The sequence below is a fragment of the Thunnus thynnus genome, chromosome 12, assembly GCF_963924715.1.
Source record: "Thunnus thynnus chromosome 12, fThuThy2.1, whole genome shotgun sequence".
In the NCBI taxonomy this organism is placed as follows: Eukaryota; Metazoa; Chordata; class Actinopteri; order Scombriformes; family Scombridae; genus Thunnus; species Thunnus thynnus.
Window position 1 is genome coordinate 16,048,536 of NC_089528.1, and position 17,391 is coordinate 16,065,926.

At 38.7% G+C, this 17,391-nt stretch overlaps 2 protein-coding genes across 3 annotated transcripts; one reads left to right on the forward strand and one right to left on the reverse strand.

Annotated features, from left to right (window-relative positions):
- The first annotated feature begins 3,246 nt into the window (after window positions 1-3,246).
- On the forward strand, window positions 3,247-6,882 carry elovl1a (ELOVL fatty acid elongase 1a). 2 transcript variants are annotated; one of them, XM_067605841.1, is made up of 9 exons: window positions 3,247-3,583; window positions 4,231-4,308; window positions 4,397-4,503; window positions 4,710-4,900; window positions 5,022-5,102; window positions 5,329-5,385; window positions 5,475-5,580; window positions 5,824-5,963; window positions 6,050-6,882. In XM_067605841.1, exons 3-9 carry the CDS (start codon window positions 4,443-4,445, stop codon window positions 6,356-6,358), a joined length of 945 nt encoding a protein of 314 aa, XP_067461942.1. In that variant the 5' UTR covers window positions 3,247-3,583; window positions 4,231-4,308; window positions 4,397-4,442; the 3' UTR covers window positions 6,359-6,882. The 2 variants fall into 2 exon arrangements, with proteins under 2 accessions (XP_067461942.1, XP_067461941.1); XM_067605840.1 differs by lacking the exon at window positions 4,231-4,308.
- A 1,220-nt stretch (window positions 6,883-8,102) lies between these two features.
- Window positions 8,103-11,912, reverse strand: cdc20 (cell division cycle 20 homolog). Its single transcript, XM_067605842.1, has 11 exons — window positions 11,794-11,912; window positions 11,157-11,358; window positions 10,887-11,029; window positions 10,678-10,774; window positions 10,463-10,588; window positions 10,070-10,266; window positions 9,843-9,937; window positions 9,469-9,706; window positions 9,141-9,266; window positions 8,910-9,027; window positions 8,103-8,771 (listed from the first exon to the last, which is right to left on the reverse strand). The coding sequence occupies exons 2-11, from the start codon at window positions 11,335-11,337 to the stop codon at window positions 8,599-8,601; spliced, it is 1,494 nt and encodes a 497-aa protein (XP_067461943.1). The 5' UTR covers window positions 11,338-11,358; window positions 11,794-11,912; the 3' UTR covers window positions 8,103-8,598.
- Between the last annotated feature and the right edge of the window lie 5,479 nt (window positions 11,913-17,391).

A 17,391-nucleotide genomic window follows, 5' to 3' on the forward strand; every position in this document is an offset into this window, starting at 1 on the left:
ATGCTTCAGTGCAGCCTCTTCTTTGCAGAAACAACAGCTGCACTCCCCTCACACCCTTCAGAGGTCAATGGGTGAAACTGAGGTGTTAATTATATTAATGAGCTTGGTTTCTCTTCCATTTCAGATTTTGGTGACCTAAAGCAAATGAGACTTACAGCTACACCTTTAAGTGGCCACTGGTCAAGTTTTAGCCATACTCTTAATTTCAAAAAATCTAAATTGCATGACATACGCACACCAGATGCTGTTTTCCCTCCAGAATTTACTTTGTGACAAACTGTCTTTGATCTAACTTACAGTAAACCTCCTCATTAGTATAGGCAAATGTTTTTGACTAAATAAAACTCTTTAGTTTTTCCAATGAAAATTTACCTTTTTCATGTTTTTAGTTTGAATTTTGTGCAATAATCACAATTTTAATAATTTAATTTCTAGGATTTTCTTGCCTGCACTTCATTGAAGGACCACCATGTGCTAAACTGTCAAACAACATGTAAACAGATGATGATGATCCCCCCCCCCCCCCCCCCCCCCCCCCCTCTCTCTCTCTCTCTCTCTCTCTCTCTCTCTCTCTCTCTCTCTCTCTCTCTCTCTCTCTCTCTCTCTCTGTCCTGCATGGATTCCTTTCATTTAATCTAACGAACAGTTGATGGAGGCGTAAATTTTTAGGTGCTATCACGGCCTCACGCCCTTCATGCTCGGGGAACAGGTAAAACCAGAGGCACAGGAGAGCTCGTCATAGTGGCAAGGGTTGGACTGGAACCCAGCCTCTTGTGCCGCAAAAATGGAAGGGATGGGCAACACAAAATGTGACGTTAGGTTTTGTGAATGTATGAGCATGGCTAAATTTACTTTTAGTTAAATTACTCAATCTTATGGGAGTGGTACAACTGTTAAATCTCTGTCCTTACACTGGTAAGAATAATGAATGTCTGAAATTCTGAATATGAAAAAGTCAAAACAGGGTTTTTTTTGGGGGGGGGGCATTTTAATAGACCGGTTTCCGAACTGATTCCATTAAAAGAAAGTGTGTCGAAGAAAGAAAATTTTACTCCCTTTTGACAATCACAAGTCAGTACTGACATGAATTTGTTCAGATTAGAAACCTGAACATTCAAATATGAACACTATCGTCTCCATCTCTAAGATGTCAACTCCAGATTATTCAAGACATTAGTGAGGGAGTAAAAGTAATGCAAGTTTTATATGTTTTTGCTCAGATAGTCTGTTAGCATGGAAATAATGATGCAAACTATTATACTTATACTTGTTAGAAAACTTTGCTAAACACACAAGGAATCCAGTTTCATATCATTACAAAACAACACAAAAGAGTGATGGACCAGATTTCAACAATGTCAGTGTCACTGAAAAGTGAATTTATGAGCTTTGGTGACCATGCCACTTGTGTTAGGCAATCTTAACTGCTATTTCATAAACAATCACACTGAGAAATGCATGTTCACATTCATGTTTAATGAGTCCATTCATTCATTTCAGCATCTCAAGCAGCCATGCTCGATCTCTCGCATCCAGAGGCATCTGCCCTGTCTTATTTTTCAAAATTGGCTAATTGAGGACAGCTAGCATCTCGAGGATGCTGTCTATTCTCCAGTTATTCAGTATAGCACGGAGCTATGGTCCACAGACAACGTCATGCTGTTTTTTAGTTGTTAGTCTCAATGTAATAGATTTTGGTATTGGGCAAAACCTAAACTTAAGTCAGTATTAAACAGTCACAAGACCGAGAAGAACAGGGACTGTGTTGTAGTGTTTAGTAATATGGCAGCTATGAGAAACAGCTGACCATGAAGTTTGCCTGACCATAGACACAATAACATCAATTCTCACATTCACATCCACTTTATGTCACTTTAACCTCCATCAGTCAGAATAATGACAAGTTTTGGTCATATTTTGTTCTTTTGCACACAGTTTTAGTGAATAAACAGCAGCAACACATGATAGAAGTGTAGATATATCGCTGTTCTGTTACTGTCAATCACTTATAGATGCACTTGTTGTTATTTAACATCCTTGGCTGCACATGAATGATACTGTATATAGATGCGACCATCTTTGGAAGATATGCTTCATTGCAGCCTCCTCTCTGCAAAAACACACCCCTCACTCCCTTTAGAGGTCAGTGAGTGAAACTGGGATGTTAAATATGTTAACGAGCTCGGTTTCTCTGCCATATCAGATTATGGTGACATAAGGCAAGTCAGACAGAGAGCCACACCTAGAAGTGGTAATTTAGTGGCCACTGGTCAAGTTTTAGCCATTGTCTTAATTTCAAAAAGCAGTCATTTATTCTAACTTACATTAAACCTAAAAAAAAAAAAAAAAAAGCACAATGTGACCTTGCATCAGTGTAGGCACATTTTTTAACTAAAATAAAACTGTCTCTTCAGTATTTTTAACTTTTCCAATGAAAATTTTCCATGTCATGTACAAGAATCACCTCTTTCATGGTTTAATTTCTAGGATTTTCCTGCCTGCACTTCATCATGTGTCAAACCCCATGCAGAGAGATGATGATGATCCTCCCTCTATCTCTCTCTATCTCTCTCACTCTCTCTCTCTCTCTCGTGCATAGATTCCTTTCATACCAGTCAACCTTTCTTTCTACCATTCAGATGGTGGAGCAGTACATTTGCAACTGCTCTCCAGGCCTCACGCCCTTCATCACCGGTGCTCGGGGAACAGGTAAAACTGGACTGGAACCCAGCCTCTTGTGCAGCAAAACTGGAAGGGATGGGCGACACAAAATGTGACGTTAGGTTTGTGAAAGTATGAAATCTGATTTCACCTTTAGCACATATCGTGAGTGTGTGTGTGTGTGTGTGTGTGTGTGTGTGTGTGTGTGTGTGTGTGTGTGCGTGTGTGTGTGTGTGTGTGTGTGTGTGTGTGTGTATGTGTGGTTGAAATAACTTTAAGTGAAATGATTAAATCTTTTGAGATTGGTACAACTGGTAAAAATGTGTTTTGACACTGGAAAGACATTTTAGAGATTTTCAGTCTTTTTATCTCATTTTGGTTTCATCTTTCACATGTGGTTATTTTTTTATGCTTGTACGCTGATTAATTGATATTCTTTGTATAACAATGGGGCCATTCACTCCTGGGTCTTGGTTTCTTCAACCGGGGCCTGCAGCTCTCTGACCCCATCCCCTTCATCACCATTGATGAAACCGTCCAATCACAAACAGGCTAAGTGAGGATATGAAGGTGGAGCTTAGCATTGAAACAGGGTGTGGTCGTGAAACTAGCAAGGTCTGTAGTAGTGGCCTGGGGTTTAAATTGAGTGATCCTAGTGCCAAAGTTATCATTGCTGGCCTTTTACTTTTACTCATCTCTCATTTGCCTCCTCTCTCCCATCTCTCACTTGGGAGAGTTTCAGCTCTTCTTGGATTTTGTGTGTGTGTGAAAATATCTCGACATTACACATTGATCTCAGCCACAACCTAAGGAATAGCTTTGCATTTTTTCTGGTTTCCACCTGATCAGTCTGACCGATCTGTTGGATCCTCTGGATTGAGAGCTGCCTGCTCTGGCTGTGCAGCTGCTTTCCTCACAAACGGTGAGTGCTGTGCTCTGTGTGGTGAGTCACACTCAACACAACAGCTGATAATTTAACAGTTTGTTGCCATACTTGCTAAACTCATATCATTTGTGTGTGTTGTTGAGTGTAATGTTTATTGAATGAAAGGGCACATCTCTCTTGAATGCATTGTGGTTAGACAGGTGTGTTTTTTTTCCAGATACTCCTTTAGTTCGGTGGTAAAGTTAGCTTCTTCTGTATTAGGGGGAGGGAAACATTAATCACTCTTAATCTTTAAACCTGTTCTTTGGGTTATTTTGTAGTTTTATAGCCTGGAAAATCATGATCACCTCATATTTTGGTAGCTCAGGTGGTTTGTTAGTCTAGCTATATGGGCCAGGTTCTTTGCCTCACCTGTTCGACTTGCTCTGTAAGTCAGCAAGAGAGTATTTCATTGTTTTTAGACTGACAGCAGATTTCAGATGTTTCATAATCCCTCTTCAACATTGACATAAGGTGTCATTTTTAATACTGAAGCAGTGTTTTGGTTTTTGACTAATAAAATACAATAATGAAGCTCAGTTTGTACTAGAATCACCATGATTTTGATCTCACATTAGGCTTTGAAAGGAGGTCCTAATGTAGATTTCCTCAACATGTTTTTTTTTTTGTTGTTTTTTTTAAAGGTTGTACCAAAGGGCACTCAGTGCTGTTTGATGAGCCGCTGCAGCTGTCTCCTGTTTATTCAGTCTGTGAGGAAGCAGGTGGACAGGTCGCTTTGTTGCTCACCTGCCCAGCCAGCCTCACTCCTGGCAGTTTCTGATTATTTGTCTTTACATATTTTTTGTTCAGGGGTTTGTAGAAGAAGAAGAAGAAGAAGAAGAATCAAACAGTCACCATGCTGCGAGAAGTTGTGTCAAACGTTTTAGAATTCTACAATTTTCTAGTATCAAGAACTGGTGAGTTTCATTTGTCTCCCTTACAGATTTATAATTAACACTTGATGTGTTTATCTCCAAGTAACCAGTGATCTATAGCAAATAAACTGATGTGTGGAGAAAAAAATTTGATTGAAAATGACACCACTAATCTGCTCAAAACTGTGGATAAACTGAATTTAAAGTGTATGTTACAGTGATGACAGAGATGAATGTGTGTTTTCCAGATGCCAGAGTCAAAGACTACCCACTGATGCAGAGTCCACTACAGATGACCGCCATCCTGTTGGGCTATGTCTTCTTCTCAGTGTATGCTGGACCTCGCCTGATGGCTAACCGCAAGCCCTTCCGTCTAAACTCAGCCATGATCATCTACAACCTGAGCATGGTTTTATTGAACGCCTACATAGTGTATGAGGTAAGAAAAATGATGACTCGGATCCCTCAAGAGATTTAGCAGTCATGCTTCTCTACTTTTCATAAACCAAAGTGCTTGTGATGAAAATAACCGCCTCCTGCTGATGTCTTTTGGCACCTAGTTCATGATGTCTGGATGGGCTACTACCTATACGTGGAGATGTGACCTTATTGACCTCTCGAGCAGCCCGCAGGCGCTTAGGGTAAGGCAGTAAATTACTCAGCATTTGTCAAGTCATCATTTTGCTCAGAGAGCGAGAGCACTTTTAAGAATTTAGTCATCCTGATGAAGCCTGAGAAGCATTTTTAGAGTACTTATGTTTACTTTTTCATCAGGAAATTAAAGATTAGTGTCCTCACCTCCTGACAACAGAACCACTGATATTTCACGGTTAAATATCTGACATTTTCTTCTTTTCCTTCCCCCAGATGGTTCGAGTGGCTTGGTTGTTTTATTTTTCAAAATACATCGAACTCCTCGACACAGTAAGGACATTTTCATCTTTTCCGGTGGCTTTTTCATTGTTTGACCTTTTTCGTGACATATCTTGTGTGTTATATTAACTTCTTTTCAGGTATTCTTTGTGCTGAGAAAGAAACAAAACCAGATCACATTTCTCCATGTATTCCATCACTCCTTCATGCCCTGGTCGTGGTGGTGGGGTGTCACCCTGACTCCTGGTGAGGTTTACTCTGCATAATATCCATGTAAAATACTTAATACATTACATACATACTTTAAGCATAAACAAAGTATTTTAGCTCCAGACGTGACTTGAAATCTTCAAAATTTATAAGTGATTCTTGACAGTCATTGCACCACTTCACATCCAAAAAAACTTAACAATAACTGTGGAGATTACTGTGCAGTTGTGTTTAAATGTCTTATGAAATATATAATTTCTTCTTTTTTTTTCTCTCAAGCTGGAGGAATGGGCTCCTTCCATGCCATGGTGAATTCAACAGTCCACGTTATCATGTACTCTTACTACGGACTCTCTGCTGCAGGACCTCGCTTCCAGAAATACCTCTGGTGGAAGAAGTACATGACCGCCATCCAACTTGTATGTCCCCCTTTTTTACTACAGTTTTGAACCATTTGATATTTGTGCCGCCTTCATAAAAAACTATTTTCCCCGTTGTTTTACAGACGCAGTTTATTCTAGTCTCTATTCACATCAGCCAGTACTACTTCATGGAAAAGTGTGACTACCAGGTTCCCATATGGATCCACCTCATCTGGATGTATGGTTGCTTCTTCTTCGTCCTCTTTTCCAACTTTTGGGTGCAGGCTTACATAAAGGGCAGACGGCTCCCCGCTGCAGTAGACAAGCCAAAACAGAATGGTTCAAGCAGCGAACCTATAACTGTGGTGGCCAACGGCAAACACCTGGAGAATGGAAACACGCACCACCACACTAATGGAAAAATCCTCCTGGGAAAAGTCAAGGAAATCTAACTCTGTGACTCTAAAAATGACAAGCAGGCATAAGAGGAGGCCACCTTGAATATGTTGGTCATCATATCCTGTAGCATATTGGAATGACTCAGATTCCACTATTCTACCCCTAAACTATCCGAGTCTCGTCTCAACTATAAGTCTCGTCTTTTTTTGAAAATATATGCACACTTCGTGGGATATAAATGGCATTTTTGTTATTTGCCAGTGATCTCTTCATGCCACATTGTGTTTGTTAGTTGTCAAAACTACTAACTGTGACACACACTGTATGAAGATTGGTGCTGATTTAGTCACTTATAGTATTCTTCAACTCAGGCTTCACCCACATGTTTAAACCGACACTGCTGTTTGACAGGCATGACCCTTGTTGCTTGGAAGTATCACACAGTTTCCACTGAAGAATAGCACATGTAAATAACTGCAAAGTTTATGCCAAAAAAAGAGTTTTCATTGTAAATGTCAAATATTTAGTTTTTTTCTGCTTTTATTTATCTTTTGAAATAAAACAAATTTTAGATAAAGGTCTCTGTCATTTGGAAAGTAGTTATAGTGTGCACTTTGTAAGAAATATACCACATCTAAGTTTTTCAATTTCAAGAATTTTGGAAAGGATTTTTTTTACTGTATATTACAGTATTGATGAATTTTGCAATTTTGCATAACAAGATAGTGACATACATGCAGCTGTGCGTGTTCATCCTTTTTTGTCCATTCTGAGTTTCATCATTTGTTGCAACACTGTATCGTGGTCTATTTTCTCAGCACACTGTGCGTGAAGTTAATAGAAATAGAGAAAGTTTACTTTCTATTAAATTTGGATTTAATAAAAAAGGTACATGGCTGTGTCTGAATTGCACTGCACAAATATGTGTGTGTATACACTGATTAACCGAACTAAAGTGTTAATGCTGTTATTGATAACGTGTGCATTGATGAGTTAGAAAATGTCACTGTGGAAGGATGTTCTAGTTTTAAATCTTTGATAGCCTTTTTCAAATTTAGATATTTAGGTGTATTCAGGAGTTGTTTATATTTTTCCTTTTAGCTAAATCTTCACGATCAACATGTTTCTGACTTAAACAGACAGAAAAGCCTACAATGTTTTGTTATAATCTCTATACCATGCGGATCTAAAGCCTCTGCTGGTAGACTAATTTTGTGAGTGAACATAAATGAGCATGTGTAGTTATTTCATGCTGTTTGAAGGAGTCGCTGGAGTGAAAACATGCATTGGACCAAATCTCTGTCCGTTCTAAATAACCTGCAAACTGATTATGTACTGATTACAAATGTTCAACGATATCCTTCCTTTTGCTTAAAATACTTTAGATCATGTCTGGTAGGTAATGAATGTAAATTTGGACCTGCAGAATGTATGTTTGTCTTGGTTACATCATAAAAACTGCATACATGCTGAGCAGTCAAAAGCATCTTATGTTTGTCACAGCCACAATTAGATGTTGAAGAAAGTAGTCAAGTGGGAAGATGTCATTTAACATTAAACTAGCTAACTGAACTGTTGAGCAGAGTGTTATTTTGGGTACCAATTTTTAAGAAAGCCTCATGTCCAGCAAATCTAGGGTCAAGTTTTAGGCTAGCGGGCTAAAACCAATTACTTGATCTGTCACCTCAAGACATTTTAACGAAAAAAAAATACAAATTAAGAAATGTGGAACTTGTCTTATCTCTTCAGTTTGCAACACTAAAATACAATAAAAGCCGATTAACTCTCAGAAGCAGATATAGTAAACAAATCATTTATTTCATAACCCAGTCCAATGTACGCAATACACCCTGATTATACAATAAAAGCTAACTGGAGGTCATAAATACATTTCAACAGGACTAGGTCAAAACCGTATGGCTGGCCCATGTATGAAACACTACAAGGCTTCTCATTTCAAACGACGGATAGAGGAAGTGATGACACTCAGCTGACAAATAATGTAACTTCACTCAGTCACAGACATTTGCGTTTATAGGGCTGGGCATGCTGTTGCGGTCCAGCCAAAAACAAAACTGCTTGAAAGCCAATAAACTACACTTGTACTTTAACCACTGTAGCAGACCTGTATACACAATTGATACCAACAACCCATTAAAACCACTAACATGAGCAGTTAGATGCCAATTATGGCTAAAACGCTGGGTGGAAATCTTTATTGTGGATTAAATAAAAAACATTTGTACATAATTCACCATTGACCAAAAAACCTCAACAGCAAAGGCCAAGAAAATCATCTGATGGACTGATGAATGACACTGCTAGACACTGCCCTCTCTTTGGCCTTCTTCTTAACAGGGTCCACTTCGAAGCTCTTCCACAGACGAATTGTCTCATCTCCAGCAACAGTGGCGACAGTAGAGCCGTCTGGGCTCAGAGTCAAACTGAGAACTCTGTCTTCATGGCCTGAAATTAAAAAAAAAAAAAAAAAAAAAAAAAAAAAAAAAAAAACAATGTTTAGACAAGCAAAAAAACATAAGAGCAGTTTCCAGTTCACTGGAGGAATGAAGTAGAACAGACCCGATCCACTAAACCGTTACGTACCATTGAGTTCTGTGACTTTGGTTAGAGAAGGGTACTTCCAGATAGTGACATTGTTGTGGGCATATCCATGAGCAGAAACCAGCTCCTTGTAGTTTGGTGCAAACACCAAGGAGGAGATCTGAAAAGCAAAGTTATGTTTAGTTTAAGAAAAGTCTTCACCACCAGGTTAAATAAAGTCTCTTAAATCACTATTAACCACTGAAACTTTATGGTTTGGAACATTGTGTTTACCTGAGACTGAGTGTCAAGTGAGGTGATGCAGGAGCCGCTGTTTACATTCCAGATGCGGATGTGACGGTCACTAGTACCACCTCCAGATGCAAGGATGTTTGGCTGCCATGGACACCAGGCCAAAGCCTAGAATAATAGCAAAAAAAGAATGAGTCTCAAAACTTGACACATGCTGATAATTCATGAACTGTATTTATAGTTTATCCTGGTAGTTTAATATGCTTAATATAAGCAATGTCCAGGATATCCATATTGTCCTGGATATTTGGCAAGTTGTTAAATAGTTTATTTGAATTCTGTGTGCTAGTTTGAGTATGAAGCTGCTCACCTTGACAGCTCCTTGATGTTCACTCCAGCAGCGGACTGACTGGCTTTCGTTGCTGACGCTGCCCTCCTGCACGCGGGGCCATACACACACCAAGTTGTCATTGCCCCCGCTGGCCAGGTATCGCCCATCTGGGGACCACTTCAACCCACACACCTCCTGCGAGTGACCAGTCAGCGAAAAGATGTGATGGTCTGCCACCCTCACATCATGATGGTGGATATGTCCTGATCTGGAGCCACTGGGGGGGTGGAAGGAGGAGAAGATATTACATTTGAGCTAAACAAAAGCAAAACACTGGAATTGTTAGTTTAAAAAAAAAAAAAAAAAAAAAAAAAAAAAAAAAAAAAAAAATCAGATGGAGGGAGCAACTGTACCTGGAAAGGATATGGTCATTCCAGCTCAGGCTACCAACTCTAGCAGTGTGGCTGGACATGCTGCGTAGACGCTTCAAATTCTCAACATCCCACAACTGAGGAAAATTTATTTAAAAAAAAAAAAAAAAAAAGAAAAAGAAAAAAGCCATTAAAGCAAAATGGAAAGCAGTGTTTTGAAGGCTGTGTGTCGTTATGAAGTGAGGCAGGTGTGTTATTGGCACACTGACCTGAACTTTGCAGTCACTGGTGCCAATAGCAAGGTAGCTTCCTTCTTTGGTCCAGGACACTGAGCAGATGTAGTCCTCCTCGGAGTCCAGCTTCATGAGAAGAATGATGTCTCCTTGAGTGGCATCCCACAGGTACACACTGTTGTGAAGAGCAACAGCGAGAACATTTCGACTGCTCCAATCAAGCAGATTCAAATCTTGGGGAGAGAAAAGAGACCAAATAATTAGAAGTGTACAGGAATACAAGATATAGTATGAAAACTAATGTATTTATCATATTGGTCATAACCATCCTCAGTAGATTGCTGTGATTCTAAGACATGATTAGTTCCCGTTTTGACAAAATAAAAACACTAATGCTATTAGAAACAACCTCTAAAATGTCCAACTTACAGAAATCATTTCGAAGCTGCGGAGCGTCCAAGATTCTGTCAGGAGTTGAAGATATATATCTTGTCTTTTTGGAGGAGGCTGGAGTTGTAACCTGACTGTAGAGGACTTTCAAGTTGTTCTGATATCCTGTAAATTAGACCATAAATTAAAAAAAAAAAAAAAAAACCCTCAGTTTCTATGTTCATACAGTATTGTTGGCACTCCAATGTTCTTACCTTCTGGAGCATTCAGTGGCTTCCCACCAAGATGCAAGATCTTTGCATCTTCAATGTTGTATCCATTCAGTGACATGGACCAGGCTTTTTGGCTTTCCTGAGAAAAAAAAAAAAAGATGGCTTTAATAAAATGCTTTTAGTTTTAATAAGCTGATTAATTTATTTATTTATGAAGGTAGGCATTTTGTATTAAAGTTCAAAATCCTCACTGATGTTCCTGCTGTGTTGTTTGTGTCCACTGGCTCATTCTCCTTTGTGAGCAGGAAACTTGCCACATCCATCTGTTTGCTGTTTCTGATGGGAATGAAACGGTCACCTCCCATCTTAGAGGGCGTTTGTTTTTTATTTTTGCCTAAAATATAAAGAGAGATCCTCAGTGGCTAACATTTCTTAAGATATAGGTACAAAGTGTTGTCCAAGAAGTCTGCTGCTGATCATTAACTAAGTAACACCGCATGAAGACAGTGTGTAGACATTACCTGGTGTTTTGGTGGGTGTTTTTGATGAACTCAGCGACACATTAGCACTTTTTCCAGGCGTAAGTGCGGTTGAGTTTGAAGAGCTGGCTTTTCTCTGCCACCTCGCCATGGGAGCGTTTGTGATGGGCATATCCAGCTTCAAGATACTGTGGATGTCGTTCTCAAACCCAAACTGCGCCATCTTATTCAGGTTTCACACGACCTGAACAGCAAAGCACATTGAAAAAAATCTGATATGTTACAGTTGCTGGACAATATTTGTGATAAACTTGGTTTTAAGTCAAGAATGTGGCTTAAAAACGGGGTACTGTTAGTCGTTTGTTAGCTGGCATGCTAACTACGTGTTAACGTTAGCACCACGTTAGCCGCTGGTGTGAGACAGTTTAGTATAAGCATTCGTTTCATGTTAGCTAAACATACTTTACATTACATCCAATACAATATTACTAGCGTTAAATAATGAATGCAGCTGCCCTAACGTAGGTCAGAGTGTATGAGCACAAGTTAGCATTAATTTCACAGTATCAACCGCTTTAAAAGTTACAACAATTACCGTCGAAAACTAAAAGAAGTCCCTCTGTCCTGAATCCTAAAAAAATACTTATACAACTTCAAAAAACAGACGAAATGGTCTCACCTCTTCAATAAAACGTTTCACACTGTTGCACTCCTGGATTTTCTCTCTCCTTGCTTTGCTACAATTTTTTGAATTTCGTGACGATGACGCCAACACGGTTTAAATGCCAGAAAGCGCTGCGCCGATTGGTTCGTTCAAGGAGCTGCCGTTATCGCTATGGTTACGTTTACGAATGCGTTCATGTGATTGGTGGAAGGAACTTCCTGTCAGAGCAGCGGCTGAAAACAGGCCACTCTAAAAAAAAAGACCTATCGCCATCTGTTGGCCAAAAGGGGTTGTCAGAGCTTGATTTAGTTTTGTGAGATGCTAAATATTCCATAAAAACAAATTCGACTCAATGTCCAGATGAAGTTTAAATGTAGTTTCTTCATTTTCAAATGTTAAATCCAGTTAAATCCATAAATCCACCTGATGGTTCGTTAGTATTTGCTTCCTGGGACACTGTGCCATCGTTTATGTTGTCACCACTACCTGTGGTCTACTCATCTGATGGGGGTCCCTAATGAAAAATCACATTTATAATACGTGTTTGTGGTGTACAGACGTTTATGGTGGTAAATGTATTTCAAAGCATTGAATATTCTTATTGTTCTTAAATTCATTCAGAAAATTCTGCCTTGAGTGCAATGCATCAGCATGAAAGCTATACTGCATGTTGCTGTGACAAAGAACTTGTGATGAGGGAGAGAGACGAAAGGTCTGCAATTCAATTTAGGGGTTTCTTTTCAAATCACGGCCACATTAGAACATTATAACGTTTCCCCATGACTTTTCCACAGCCCCTTCTCATGGAGCGGTAGACTTTTCCGTTAGACATGATTTAGCCCATGATGAGCCCCACTATTATGCTAGTATGTCATTGTTTTCTGCTCTTTCCATCATATTTACTTTTTCTTCAACCAGCACCTTATTTTTTTGCAATTGAACTTCAATTTCTTTCTAATTTCTTATAAACATGAGTAGAAATTGCCAAGTTATCCGAGTCAAATGTTTTGTAACCAGTGGGGTTTTAAGCTAACTAGTGCATTGCCCGTTCAAAATGTGCTTGTTCGGAACGATTTCTCAATACCTAGAGGGAAGAGTGCCCTTCCCCTATACACCTCTCATACAAACTATGTAAAATACAATTTACCCATGTTCACTAAATGCCTCACACACAGGCTTTCAGTAAGTTCTATCATTTACCCATGTTCCCTAAACGCCTCACATGCAGAATATCTGGAGACTACAATTTTGAGTTGAGCTGAAGTTGATCAGATGAACTGTAGTGCCCGTTCAAAATGTACCTGAGACATCCTGTACTATGTCTTGAACATACATACAGAGTTCCCGTGCGTGAGGAACGGGAATAGAGTTTAGCACTCTAAACTTTTTCAATTCATTCTCTATGGTAGTTCTTATCACTACGGATGTAATCCCATCTCTGACCAGTGTGGGTTGCAATAGCAGTGTGGCACTGTCCGTATCTCCGCTCATTGACTCCTCGCGCATAAGACGGAGAAGCAATGTTGTTTATGAGGTATTTTTTATATTTTTCTGAACGTACCTGAGACATCCAACACTAAGTCTTGAACGTACATGACAATTTCGTTCACACCACACAGTTCAATAGCAGAGTTTAAGTCTCTTAAACTTTTCAAGTTTAAGTGTAATCCCACCTCTGACCACAATGTGGGTTGCAATGGCAGAATGGCGCTGTCTGTATTTCTGTTCGTTGACTCCACGTGGAGAAGAAGAAGCAAATCAATGTTATTTATGAGGGTTTTTTTTTAATATGAATTTCTCGAGAACCACTCATCCAAACAACTTCACACATCAACATTGCACTTCCTCGTCTCCCCAGCAATCCACCTGCCAGGTATGAGGTAGATCGAATGAACGGTTCTCGAGATATGCGAAGGACAAACCCACGCACACACATAGATAACACAGACAGATAGACAGACAGACAGATGGATAGAGATTCCTTGCTTTAGTAGTGCAGTGCCCTTTCAAAACGTGCCTTTTACATGAACACACAATAGGCAAAAACATAAGAAAATCATAACAATTAACAGTATCCCAAATAAAAATTTATCCATAAGGAAGGAAGGTCTTACATATCAAACAACAACACATCACAGTCACATTCATTGGATAACTGGACAAAATCCATTTTCATTTGCTGTTCACTTAAATAGCTTAGTCCAGAAGTTATGAAAACATCTGCCCTAACAGTTCTTAATTGTGCAAAAACAAGCTTCTAAATTACTGCAGGCAGTGAACATATTTGTTTGTGTGTGTATGTGTGTGTGTGTGTGTGTGTGTGTGTGTGTGTGTGTGCATGATTATTAATCAATAGAAGAACCAGTATTAAGTGCGACACATGTGGGTTAAAGTGCTTAAATGAATGTGGCCCAAAATCTAGATCACACACTTTGGGTTCATTCCAGTAAGCTGTTAGTAAAGGTTTGGCAAAGGTTTGGTTACATTCATGGAGCGACACTGTCCACACAGAGAAGGAAAACGGTTAAATCAGTCGTCCTTTTGTCTATGGGGGCTCTGCTGTGTTGGGGGGTAATGTATAATTGAGCCAATAACACCTGCAAAGAAATCAAAGAGCACAAATTAGTCTTTAACAACAGGTCAATATAACTTTCACTGATTTGGGATCGAGCGTGTTGGATATCACTTCTAATTAACTTGTTTTTGTATCCATTAACTGAACTGTTTTGGATATTTGAACTGTCAATGGCTGACATGGCAACTGCAGTCATATTCAGTCATAATAAAGATGAGGGCATACACTATCAGAGTCAATCAAGTTGTACAAAATCGCATGTCTGGCACCTTACAAGTTAAAAGAACATAAACATGCTGTGTGTTTATTGTTCAGAGTTCCTTCAATATATTTTAATTTCTATCAATCCTCTTCTAAGATTGTTAACTGAGAAGTGTACAGAGACTAAAGAGAAAGCATAGAGTGTTGTTTTCTTACCTCCAGGGTGCCGTATACCTAAGTAGAGAGTGAGATAAAGACAAAACACATGGCGCCATGAGTATGAGACTTCAAACCAAAATAATATGACATTACACATTTTAAAGTAAAGCCAAGTATTGCTGCATTTTATGAGTATATGGATGATGAGCTAAAGATTAAACAGTTCCTACTTTTTGCTCACAGTATAAAGCACAAGACCATATTCCACTCTGCACAACTTGATTTATTATTATCCAAATGGAAAGTCAACATCTCATTTACTCACCCTGTCTATTGTAGAGGATGAAGTTGATTATAATAAGTCCGATAAAGATCAGCAGCGCCAAGAATGGGATCAGAAGCTGAGGCAAATTAAAATCTGGACCTAAGAAAACATGCCAAAACTTGTAACCTGACCACAGCCACATTCAAGCATTTGTCTTCATTTTCAACCTTATTAATAGTCAAAAACTAGACAGCTACAGCTACAGATCCTGAATATCATAAATATAATAATCAATCCATCAGACTTTATTTGTACAGCACTTTTCATACAAGTACAATGTAACACAAAGTGCTTTACACAATAATGCAATGCAATGAGGAAACACCAGTAGTAGGATAAAGGAATAATAATGAAATAAAATAATAAAACACTAAAAGAGAGTAGATGTGTTGAAGTTAGTAAAACCAAATAAAAAGTAGGTTATAAAAAGGAGAACAATCATAAAAAATAAATAAATAAATAAAATAGAATAAAAGGATATACCAAGTAGTATGTTATATGTTTCAGCCTGTTTTACTACTACTGTAGTTTTTATGGCTTTCAAATAAAATGGTTTTACGTTGTTTATGTGGCACTAGGTACAACTATAAATGTTTGGTAGCACTGTGCATAGTGTATCTTTCATCTGTAATATAACTAGTCATTGCATTTGTCAAATAAATGCAGTGGAATACAAATTAGCATAATACAAATACACTGTGTTACCAGCTTGACCAGGTAAACTTTTAAAATCTAATACAATCAAATACAGAGGACCAACAACACTTGTTTTTCCTGTTACAGTCAGAGAGAAGCTTATTTACTTCTGTGGTGGTGATGCACTGGTATGTTGGGAGATGTTTCCAATAAAATCCCCTTATGTTTGTAAATGGGGTGGATGATTATAATGCAGTCCAATAGAACACCATTAACTATATGGCCTCATATATAACCATAGAGTGGGTTATATATCCCGTCTGACAGTGTCAACAAAAACTGAACACTGAGGCTAAAAGAAAAACAGGATTTACAGCAGGGCTATTTTACTGACATTGTACAGGTGTACACGATACTCTTCTTTATACTAATTCAGGTGTAAACTAACCTTTCCTGTCAAAGTAACGTCACAGCAGTAAAAGTATACAGTTATAGAGTGTTACTGCACTAGACTGAATGACAGGATATAAAATGCACTGTAAACTATGAACAGCAAGTTAACGTTAGCTGGTTTCTATAGTAACGTCCATTCAAAGGCTACAGAAAGTCGTCCGTTTTCAGGTATTTTGTGTGTTGTTGTTGTTGTTGTTGTTATTGTTGTTTCAAAAATTTACGCTCAACTGCAATGCAAAGAGACAAGCTTCTTACCTACAGGGGTCGAGACAGCTCCTGACAAGCACAACATTAACACAAAAATGCCAGAGAGATGCATTTTTATTTCCAGCGTTACTTGTTTTCAGCTTCAAAATCCAGCAAGCGTTCAGCCGTCACGGATGGACAAACCCGAAATGATGAGCAAGAGTAATGAGCAAGAGTAATTACCTAACTCCACCCTGCCTGTGCATCTCACATCCTTTCTGTTTCACTACAGTTTCTTGTCTTAAACTGACTCCACCGATTGGCTGATACAGGACTGGGAGGTCACCCTGACATTCTGAAAGTGTCTGTGTATTTATGAACGAGTAGTGTTTTCTTTTAAGTCGCTTATTGCGTATATTATATTGGTAGTGGGGGTTTCCGGGGTTGTTTTTAAAGTGTAGTTGGGCCATTCCTGCAATTCGGTGCCATTTCAGCCTGGTTTAATTTCTAAAACAAATTAAAAATTGTATTATTTCATCTGAAGCAGGGCTTGTTAAACTATGAGAAAATGTAGCCTATTGGTCCAGCTCAGGATTTTATGGTCTAATGAGTTTGACCAAAGTCTTTGCATGTGACAAAGGCCAAATGTCCACCCTTCTACAGGACATTCTCATCTTTATTGATAAGTGTTTTGAATGTGCAGTTGTATGCAAAAGTTTGGCCGCCCCTTGACAAATAACATATTTTGGTGATTTTTTTTTAATTGTAAAGATGTAAACACAGCCTGTCCAAGATATGGAGAAAAAAACACACACACAATATTTTCACCAAACATTAATGCATAGTTACTTTTTATGACATAAATTGAAAATACATATATATATATAAAACAATGTGGCATGTGCACAAGTTTGGGCACCCTAAGAGTTCTTAAGTCTCAGATTCTTTTTACAAGGTCTCAGACCTTAATCGGCAGTTGTGTCAACAGTTGTCATTAGGAAATGTCAGTTGGTGCCAGTTTCAAAGCTTTACAATACTATGACTCTTCAAAACTTGTGCAAAAACTCAGCAACCATTG